This window comes from Colletotrichum fructicola, assembly GCF_000319635.2.
Source record: "Colletotrichum fructicola Nara gc5 chromosome Unknown KSG_Nara_v1_contig05, whole genome shotgun sequence".
NCBI lineage: Eukaryota > Fungi > Ascomycota > Sordariomycetes > Glomerellales > Glomerellaceae > Colletotrichum > Colletotrichum fructicola.
Genome location: NW_027094055.1, coordinates 5,322,205 through 5,333,954, shown reverse-complemented (window position 1 = coordinate 5,333,954; position 11,750 = coordinate 5,322,205). Strand labels below are relative to the sequence as shown.

General features: G+C 40.3%; 1 protein-coding gene across 1 annotated transcript; it reads left to right on the top strand.

The window, feature by feature from the left end:
- Positions 1 to 2,139: 2,139 nt before the first annotated feature.
- CGGC5_v010244 (uncharacterized protein) lies at positions 2,140 to 3,096 on the top strand (the record flags this gene model as incomplete). The annotated part of the gene is made up of 1 exon (XM_032035090.1): positions 2,140 to 3,096. One exon carries the CDS (start codon positions 2,140 to 2,142, stop codon positions 3,094 to 3,096), a length of 957 nt encoding a protein of 318 aa, XP_031885725.1.
- Positions 3,097 to 11,750: the final 8,654 nt, after the last annotated feature.

Genomic DNA, 11,750 nt, shown 5'->3' with positions numbered 1-11,750 from the left:
GGCTTGCCTGACGGTGTGAATCAGGTTGTGGATGATTTCCACTTCCAAAGGACCCTGTACGACGGCGAATGGGTCCGGGTTAGGTGATTCGATGCCATGACCAAGCCTGTCGATTGCGAGCGTATGGTACCCACGGGAAGTGGCGTAGGTCTGCCAGTCGTAATGAGAAAACCCAAAGCCAGACCACATCGCCCTGTCGTATGTGATGCCATGAACTAGCAGTTGCAGGCTCTTTGAGTTCGGTGATTCTATTCGTGGCCGACAGTGGGTAGCTCTGATAGTGAAAGTTCCGTTGATTTGTTGAAAGCTGTGCTGCGTTCGGGTAGCGTCGAAGGAAGAAGCCAAAAACTCAATTATGGCGGTTGCGTTATTTCTATCAGGCAAATCTTCGAAGACGACATTGGCAGCTTCGGCTGTGACGTTGATGGAAACCGAAGAGCAGGACGGGCGGCGAGGGAACGCAGCCGATAGGCCGAGAAAGGAGAGGAAAAACGGTACAAGGATAAGTTTCATAACGATAATGACCCAGCGAAGAGGAGTTTCAGCAAGAGATCGGGAACTTGGGGAAATCTTCCGTGCTTGTTGTGAATTCCGCGAGGGATATGTGTGCGAGTTGTGATCTGGTTGAATATTGTGGTAAAATTCCAGAAAATCGCACCTAGATATATTGTACACTGAACACCTAGTAGGCTTGGGTGGACGAACCTGCTTCCACGTTGAACTTTCGGAGTTCGCGAGCACCGAGTTTCCCGGGTTTCCAACCGTCAAAGCCGCGCACGTTAAGATAGCAATTGCTAGCGTGACTTGCAAGTCAGGCTCCTAAATTCTGCGAATTTCTCAGCAAGTGGAGTCAGAATCCCCGATGTTTTCATCATGGGAAAGGGGAAGCCGGTCATTACTGCAGTGGGGCCGGTCAAGGTCGGAGGCCGGTTTTTGCTGATCTCGTAACTCAAGACTCTGCACTAGAAGCCTTTGGGTAAGTCGAGCAGGCAGGTGACAACGTCGGAAAAGTCATCTGGAGTTCCGGTTGAGCTCTAACAAGAAGAACAATAACTCTGGCAAAATCGTAAGGTCAGTTCGATAAGGTGCTCGGTGTCACGGAGTAGCGGTGTATGTTCTCAACAGTGTCATATAAGCTCGACGACAAACGCCTTATTGCTTTGGCGCGCCATAAATGCGCTGATCCTAGTGGACATGAACGGAGCTCCCGGTATTTTGCTGCTGGCCTTTTTCCGAGTCCATCGCCGCTGACTACTACTGTGCCTTACTATGATGCCGGTATGTAGCTGGGTCCGGTTGGTTGCACGACGACAACCGCTTTCAAGGGAGCCATTTCTGGTGCACATCAGATTGTCGATCGCTTGACACCGACCATGTCGGCACTTCGCTCATTTTCTCATGCCGAGCACACAAATTGACACGAGGATACGCGCCGAGAGGTAGTCAATTCAGCTGCGGTATCACCTTTTGTTCAAAAGATGATTGCAACTTCACCTCTGTGTCCCGGTTTTATCTGTAACATCAAACGAACCTCAGCTAGCCGCTGCGCGTGAGCGACCTTCACTCCTCCATAATCCAGAGACTCACCCACTATGTACGTCAGTGTAGCCTGCAGAGTGATCATAAATTATTTCCCGAAAAATGCAGTATCAGCGTCCAAGTTTCATTTCAAAATGCAATACGTGAGCTGCTGGGTGATGGACAACGTGTCAAGTTATCTCCATAGAGCTTGGAGAGTTGAGCGTCACAGCGAAAAACGGACCCAGATCTGGACCCACAAGCTATCATGAGCTGGAATTGGTCTTTCGACGCCGCTCACGTCGTGAAATGGGTCAAGTTTAAACCAGAGCCTTTAATGTCAAGTGGCCGAAATTTGGTAAGAGATCATCAAAAAAGTGATTTCAGTTCAAATCAGAACGCTTCTCACAATCAAATTGTCATGACAGTGTCAATACTCAGGCTTGGTACGGCGACGCGACGCGTCTTAATCAATTTTCGCGACACCCCACAGCACAGGCCTGCGTAATTTCGTTGGAGAAGTCACTTCAATTTTCCAGCTCATCCGTATTGAAACCACTCTTCAATCCTTTAGGAGAGCCTCAAGCTTTGGGAGGCAACTTGTTACGGATACCCGCCACCATGCACCAACCTTCGGAATCCGTCGTGATCTCAATAAGAATCGATGGCGCCAGCGCGTACGACCCCGACGCCGGGGTCGACGCCATCGCAACGACGATCCCCAGCTTCTGTCGCGGCTGCAATGCCTCGACTGCGCACAACGACATCCCCGCGATCCAACGCGCATGGAGGAAATTCGAGGAGGTCGAGTCCAGCGCGTCCTGGGAGGAGATCATCGTCAAAGGGGGCATCGGACCTTGGGACCGGATCAAAGCCGCGAGGGACGCGGCGGACGCGGAAGTTGTGAGGGCCGAAGCCCACGTTGAAGAACTTACCAAGGCCCTGGAGATTGCAAGGAGCAAGAGGGAATGCGCTCTTGAATGCTTGAAGGGAGCCGATGATTACCTTGAGAAGGTTGTCGGGACGGTCGCAAGCGACAGCGGGCGCCTGAAGAAAAGGTTTGCAGAAATGACATCTGGCGGCATCGACTTGTACAACCTCTGGGGATCTTGTCCCACAGGAATGCCGTACAAGATGATCGACAGAATCGATAAACGGTTGCATGATGTGTTTGATACGTTGCAGTCGACGACACACATTACTGGAAAGTCTTATGAGTATCCAGCCGATGCTCCTCAGTTGTCGAGACCGGCGGTCGCTGCAACCGAGTCCTCGACCGTCACCGCAGAGCAATCGAACATACGAACACCTACGCCGTCTGAGAAGAACTCTGGAAACAACCAGGATAGGAGGAGGGGGAAGGGCAAGAACAATAAAAAGCGTCGCAACGACTCCAGAGCACAGCCTTACCCAACGCCGGCGAAGCAACACCGTGGCACCAAAAAAGGCGCTGCGATGCGCTCGGAGCTGCCCAAACAGGCGGAGCATACAACAAACGTCAAGCAAGAGGTTGTGGAAAAGCTAGGCTTCAAACTATCCATAGATATCTATATAGATATATACCCATATAATCCATAGGTATAGAGGGGTACCTAGGTAGATACTAAGTAGGTATAAGTAATAAGTAAAGCTTTCTTATTTAGGTACTAGATATATAGGTAGGGTAGAAACTATAATTTAGGTTTTAAGTAATAATCTATTTTATAAATATAATATATTAAGAGAAGTTTAAAGAGGAGTTAAAATCTAAATCAAAATATTAAAACTATAACTATAGGAAATAAATTATACTATTATAGTATATTACTAATTTCTAATAATAGGAAATCACTATAATCTATTTCCTCTATAATCCTTTAGCTACTTAATTACTTTCTTATTATCTTACTACTTCTCTAATTTGATAATAGTAGGAAGCTTCTATAAGCTTATAAACCTCACTATAATACCTATAAGCTAAATAATAATATCTAAGAGGCTTAATTTAGCTTATCTATAAGGTTTAAAACTTAGCTAGATAGTTTAATAAGTTTTAAATCTAAAAACTTTAATTTTATTAAATCTTAAGTATTATTATAATTACCTAAAGTATTAACGTGGTTTACCAGTCAGCCGCGCATATCAGTCAGCCGCGCACTTTTTCCAACCTTTCAAACATTTTATAAGTTTATACAACCACAACGTATAAAATCAATTAGCTCTCGTCAGTACATGAATTGCTAGACGATTCTACATCTTTAGAACATGTTCGCGCATTATGGCCTGTCTTGCCGCACACACCGCAACGCCGTTGAGCCGACCGACCCTTCTTCGACGGACCCCCTTCTTCACCTTCTTGAGGCGCTGGACGTTTCCCTTTGCCCTTTTCTTCTAGGATAACCTGAGATTCTGCTATACTAAGTGCTCCTCCAAGCTGGACGCGCGTCTTTTTCGCTCTCCGGCGCTTAGCAAGCGCCACATTGGCATCCTGAAGTGTGCGCACCTGATCCGTCAAAATCGTGATCGAGTGTGCCATTGCCTGCGCACCCTTTGCTAGCCGGTCAACTGCCTCAATTATTGGTGTTGGAGAGCTTCCCTGATGGGCTGAGATCCGACTTTTAATAAAGTTAGACTGTGAAAGCGCTTCGTGGCGGTTGGAGGGCGTTTGCGATTGCCAGGCTGGTGGTGTGTTGAGGGGTCGGTCACAGGAGGTGTTGGCGTCCTTATATGCACATCGAGCTTCCCAATCACATAGTTTGGGTCCCACGGTAAAATACCAGCTCCGCGGAAGGCGGATTTGATATTTTCACTCGTAAAGATCTTGTTGTGGGCCTTGCAGAAGGCAACAAAGAACTCAGATTTCGTGATGTGGTTCACGGAGGATTTGATGAATAGGTTGATTTCATCCCCGTATGCGCGCTTTAAAGGCGAGTAAAGTGCAATATCCAATGGCTGGAGTAAATGGGATGAATGCGGAGGCATACTGACGGTTATAATATTATTCTGCTTGCAGTATTCGTCGAAATCGGCCGATAAATGGCTCTCGTGCCCATCGATTATTAGCATCCGATAGACACCTTTTGCGTGGGCCTGAGTATGCTTATCGAAGTGTTTAATCCAGTCAAGACCTGTCTGATTATCCGTCCATCCATTAGCAGTAGGTTTGATAACCCAGTCGCTAGGAAAACCTGATTCCGTGGTCCAACTTGCAAGGTGATATGCGCCCTTGACAATCACGAACGGAGGGATGCACCAGCCGCCTGAATTAATACATTCAATGACTGTAGCCCATTCACGATTGCTAGGCTGGACAGACTTTGCTTTGCCGCGTCGATCAGCGCGTGTTACCACCATTGACGCGGTGATCATGCCCATCATGAAGCCAGTTTCGTCGAAATTGTATAGGTCCCCCTCTTGGATGCCGTATTTGACCATCATATTGCCCAACAACGCGAACCACTTCGAAATGACCCCTGGATCCTCTTGAAGTGCCCTTTGATAATCATATGGACGATTAAATTTAGTCTTCAGAGTCGGCTGCGAGTCGATAAACCTCTTGGCCCAATGCTTCCCAACGGGTGTCCCATTCCGCGTCCGCAGCAGGAGATTCGCCATATCTTCCACACTAGCGAGTCGCAGGGGAAACCCTCTAGAATCCTGCTCAATAACGTATCGGAGAAGTGTTTTCTCTTCGATCGGATCGAGTTTATGTCGTTGAGGCTGGATACGGTCGCGGCGTAGTCGATTGTTCATTCTGTCGCATAAGGTACTTTCGGGGATACTGTATATCTTCGCAGCGCTTCGCGTACTGAACTTATGACCTGCAGCGCGTGTCGATCGGATCGCCTCAATAGCAAAAATAATCTTATCTTCTTGGGTGTAAATTGGCATTGCTGTTGTTGAGAAATTACGCGTCAAAGGTTTAAGTGGCTGGGAACAAAGCGCGTTGTGGAAAAAGTGCGCGGCTGACTGATATGCGCGGCTGACTGGTAAACCACGTTAATAATATTTTAAGTATACTAAGTAATAAGTTTATAGATAATAGTATAAGAATCCTTAATGTTAAGAACCTTATATTTAAATATTTAATAGATTAATATGCTTTAGTCTTTATTTAGTTTATAAAGTATAAAGTCCTTAGAAACAATAAGCTCTAAATAGGAGAATAAAAGCTAGTCTTAAAACTTATTATAAATTATAAAAAGAAGTTAACAGAAAATTATCTTAAGTTTTATATTAAAGCGTATACAGTAATAAATATATTAGCTAAAGCTAAATACTTATTTAAGGGGGGTAGAACTTAAGATAATATAAAGATAGTTATAAGCTATATTATGGAGGTTATAATACTTTAGATCCCCTTTTAGCTTTTTCTAGAAATTATAGATTAATTACTTAGTAGATAAGCTTTATATAGATTTAATAGTACTTCTGGAAAGAAAGATAGTATAATATTTATGCTTTATTAAGAAATTATAAGTAATATTATATCTATTCTAAAACAAAGATTCTATTTACCTCTAAAGAAGTATATTAGTATAATAAGTATAATAAAGTTATTATATTAATTATTTATTATAATTAGGATTATTATAATAGGTTATCATAATAATATAAGAGGCATAGTTAATAATATATATATTTCTTAAAGCTTTAAAATATTAAAGCTATTAAACTATTAATAAATCTATAATTACTATCTAAGTTAGCTTTTAAGTTTTATAAAATATCCTTATAGTAATTCTAAATATAGATCTAAATAAACTCTACTCTAGTAGCCTTTTTTAATAGGCTAGAATAAGCTTCCTAAACATTATAAAATCTTAAATTATTATTTAATATATTTAGCACTAGTTATATTAAGTTAATATATTTAAATACCTTTCTTCTCTTTTATTACTACTTTCTCTTACTTATAATATTAATAACTCTGAATGATTTACTATTCATAAATACTATATATTTACTATAATATTAGATATATCTAGAAAGATAGCAGATTAACTTAAGTAGTAAGGTTTATATCTAGAATATTATTCTAATAAATTTTTAAGTATTTATAATAATTATTTTTTAGGTTAGCTAGTTAGGTTTAATATAGGTGAGAAAAAGAAGGTAATAGCAGACTACTCTTAAAATCTATATACTTAAAAAGTATAGAAGCGCCTATAAGATACTAGCTTAGCTAAAGCTGATTTTATATAAAAGCAGAAGCAGCTAGTAATAAGGTTGTTATATATTAGAGGTAAAGTTAAGAAGGATACTTCTAATTAGGATTCCTTATTTTAACTTAAGAGAGAAGTATATATAAAGCTTATAGTGGAGTAGGTATATGCTGAAGCGTAAGTTTATTTACTTAAATAATTTATATAATATTCTAATAAAGCTTTAGTATTTCCTAATAATAGCAATTTTTACTATTTAACTTAGAAATATTTAAGTTACTACCTATCTTAACTTTATTTATAACTACTAAGCTTATAGCTATAATTCTTATAGTATTAAGTATTACTTCTATCCTTACTTTCTTAGGTATATATTAAGCCTTAAGGTGTTTATAATAGAGACTAACTACTATTAGTTATACTTACTATTTATTCTATTATAAGTCTTCTTTATTTTACTAACTTATATAGTATTATAGCTCTCTCTTTAGACCTATCTGTAGTATCTTAAGATATTAACACTAAGGATTTAGATATCAGAATATATAATATTAACTATAACCTCCAGAGTAGAGTAATAAATATAATAATAATTAATATAATTTTACTAGCTAATTTTAAAGCTAAAGCTGTTGCTAATATAATAAGTGATCCTAGATAAAGTAGTGCAGAAATATATATGCAGTTTCTCTTTTTTATTTACAGCTTTTTAATACTAATATATTATTTAGGTAAAGATAATATATAGCTTCCTGATATTCTACTTAAACCAGCTGAACACTTTAGAAGGTTTATATAATAAGCTGTCTGCTTTCTATTACTTTCTTATCAGAACTAAAGAAGTTTTTAAAACTAAAGGTGTTACTTAATTTAGAGTACAGCTCCTCTTAGCTTAAAACTTTCTTATAAATAAGGAAATCCTTCTTATCTATATTTTATAGTAGTTTTAGAATGCTAACCTTAAGAAGGCTATACTTTAAGACTTTAAGAGCCTCTTTTTAGTATATAAAGTAATTAGGTATATTAGTATTAACTTATGTAAAAGTTAAGCTAATATAGGTTAGAATTTTTAATATAACTTAAGCTTAAATTAAGAATCTACTAAGATATATAATTAGCAACTTAACTTAGACCTACTAATACTTATAGAGTATTTTAGTTTATAAATAGATTTAAGATATTATTAAGGTAGTTAGTACTAGAAAAGATATAAACTAAGTTAAACTCTTTAGTCTTATTAAAATTGTCACGGTCTATGGACCGGTGTTCGGCCTTCGGCAAGACCCTCAGCCACGACTCATTGGACCCACCAAAATCCAATGGCGCATTTGCTAGAAGGTTCCAGGAATATCGACAAGGTCAATGGCAAGGTTATAAGAATGCCCAGGAAATAGGGAGGATACGGTTCTGTTTCCTGTTCTTCAAGAAGATTTATTGTACTCGTAGTAGTAGGCTAGACCAATGGCATCGACCTTGTCCTAGACCCTTACAAAAATCTAAGATAGAGTAAATAATATTTCACTTAATTATATAGAGCTTCTAAGCTTTTTCTAGAAGGGTTATAAGCTATAGTTAGTATTAATTCTAATTTAGCTAGAGATACCCTCTATCTAAAACTCTTACTTAGTATTATAAGAAATCTTTATATTAATAATACTATTAAAAGTGTTTTTAGTTTAAAGGGGATAGATTTTAAAAACCTTTCTCTTATTAAAGCTATAAGAAACTCTTTAGAAGAGGATATTACCTTATTAAGTATAACTATAAGAATATTATCCTTTAGGATAGTAATATAAGTAATACTATCCTAAAGGATTTAGACTAGTAGAGTATTAACTTTTAGGCTATAAACCTTTAGGATATAACCTTCTAAAATACTATCCTAAAAGACCTTAACTAATAGATAAGTGTTACGAGCGGGTCAGGGCAACCAACTGTGGCACAAAGCAAAAGCTTCGATAATGACAAATCCGTTGTCATTGTCCCCTGTTCTGCACTATATAGTTACGAGCCTACAGTGACCAACTGCAGCGGTCGTAACAATAAGCAATTAAAAGGATACTATTTTTTTAGAATAGCAACCTTAAGAATACTATCCTAGAGGATTTAGACTAAGAGGATAATACTCTTAAGGTTAATAACTATACTAATACCTCTATTAAGAATAACAGTTTATAGGAATCTACCTCTAGGAATATCCTATATAATTCTATAGATAATAATTATAATAAAAATATAGCTATTACTTTATAATAGAAGTATATTTCTCCTTCTAAGAGAAAACTTAAAGATATACTTAATAATTATAGCTTAAGGAGAATAGTAGAATACTAAAAATAAAATAGCTTTAATAAGAAAACTAGTCTTTACTTTATATAGGAAATAAATATAGTAATAATAGATAAAAGATAAGCATAAAATTTCAATATAACTTACTTAATTATTATAAGTAGATTATTATAAGTTAAGTTAACTATCTACCTACTAAGTACTTTACTATTAGACTTCACTACCTATAACCTATAAGTATAAGTAAAGTGTTACGACCCGTTATGCATGGATAACAGTTAACCGCGACCCACTCGGGCGTCGGGCGGCTAGGACAGGACATTTGTACTCTGCAGGATCACGGGAACAACAGGGACTCACTCAGGAACGGAAGAACTATGGTATAGGTCACGTGATGATAAGGAATGAGCATAGATAAGGGACCCACAATGAGCGCTCAGTGGAGACTAGAATGAGCGCTCATCCCACTCTAGAATGAGCGCTCATAGTGACAAGGGGCACAGCGCTCATGAACAAGCAGAACTGTTCATATAAGACTTATATATATAGTATGACCCTGAGCCTGGCTCATGGTCAGACTTCCATAGCTCTTCAGCAATCAACTTAGTATTCATCCTCAGGATACTCTCAGCTTACCTTCACTGCGAATTACTTGTTGAGTCTAAGACTGATCACCTTAGCCTCTGAAGATCTGATCTATTGTTAGCCTACGACCTATGACCCAGACCACGACCAAGTGTACTGTTATTACGTCTCAATCCCCAGCTTCTGTTAGCAGACCCTACTGTCGGATAGCTGACCGTAACATATAGTTTTAACCTATATGTTACGGTCAGCTATCCGACAGTAGGGTCTGCTAACAGAAGCTGGGGATTGACACGTTATAACAGTACACTGAGGTCGTGGTCTCGGTAGTAGGTCGTAGGCTGGTAGTAGATCGGTCGTCAGAGGCTAAGGTGATCAGTCTTAGGCTCAACAAGTAATTCGCAGTGAAGGTAAGCTGAGAGTATCCGTGAGGATGAATACTAAGTTGATTGCTGAAGAGCTATGGAAGTCTGACCATGAGCCAGGCTCAGGTCATACTATATACAAGTTCTGCACAGTATCTCTTGTGGTGGCTATGTAGGATATCCGTGCTATCCAACATATCCATGGATAGCTGGGATAGCGGACATATCCAACATATCCATCGTTGCCCTGTATCCGTGCTGTTCCCGAAGTCACGTGACCTGTACCATAGTTCTTCCTTTCCCGATGGTTCCTGGTTACACCTGTGTTACTGCTTACATATGTTCTGCGTTAGCCGCCGAGATGCCAGGCGGGGCTGTTCCAACGTGTCATGCCTGTCGGGTCGTAACACTATACCTAGCTTTATTTCCACCTATATACCTAGCAAACCTATATACCTATATTCTAGGTGTACCTATAACCCAACTCATTTAGGTAGGTACCTATGGGTATCTATAACATAGGTAATTTGAAGCCTAAGAAAAGCTAACGACATCCGTTAGCAATCAAAGTAAACCTAGTATAACAGTGTTACGGTCAGCTATCCGACAGTAGGGTCTGCTAACAGAAGCTGGAGATTGAGACGTAATAACAGTACACTTGGTCGTGGTCTGGGTCATAGGTCGTAGGCTAACAGTAGATCAGATCTTCAGAGGCTAAGGTGATCAGTCTTAGATTCAACAAGTAATTCGCAGTGAAGGTAAGCTGAGAGTATCCTGAGGATGAATACTAAGTTGATTGCTGAAGAGCTATGGAAGTCTGACCATGAGCCAGGCTCAGGGTCATACTATATATATAAGTCTTATATGAACAGTTCTGCTTGTTCATGAGCGCTGTGCCCCTTGTCACTATGAGCGCTCATTCTAGAGTGGGATGAGCGCTCATTCTAGTCTCCACTGAGCGCTCATTGTGGGTCCCTTATCTATGCTCATTCCTTATCATCACGTGACCTATACCATAGTTCTTCCGTTCCTGAGTGAGTCCCTGTTGTTCCCGTGATCCTGCAGAGTACAAATGTCCTGTCCTAGCCGCCCGACGCCCGAGTGGGTCGCGGTTAACTGTTATCCATGCATAACGGGTCGTAACAAACAGACAGCAGGCCTGTGCAACATCTCCAAACGTCGGTCAAGCAAGAAGACGCCCCGCTTGACCAGATACCATTCAAGACCGAGATGAGGGCGCAGCCCTTGGAAGGAATGGGTTCAAGCACCCTCTCATGCGAGTCGGAGTTCCAGAGGGCTGATGAGAGCCACCTATGGCGCATTGCTGGAGGAACAAATCAAACGAGCAATGGCATCGACGACGGGGGACTGATGGAATTTAAAGAACCCGGAGAGGCCGACGTGGAGAGTTGAGAGGATGGCAAAGTTGGACGAAAGGCAAAAGAACATAGAGAGAATGATAGGTGGCCCAATCAGTGGAATCGAAAAGTAAGTGAATTTGCTGTTTTGCTCTGTATTCTGTAGCTTACCAATTGTGTTTCCTAGATGGCTAGAAAATGCGAAGAAGAAAGTTGGATGGGAACAAAGATTCGAACACTAAAAGCTTCCCATCCACATATCATCCTCAGCCATCGCAGCATCGCTATTGCAGGGTTTAAATCCTCGTTTCCGCGCCAACGCCTGGAATACACACATTACCTCCCGCTACTGAACATCTCTCACATCCATACTGAGTCATCTTTCTGAGGCCACAGCAGACGCAGCCCAGACATAGTAACCTCGTGCATCCAAGACCAACAAGGCCAAAGAACTGGTGGATGATGCCAGACAGCAGTGCATCACGATAGCT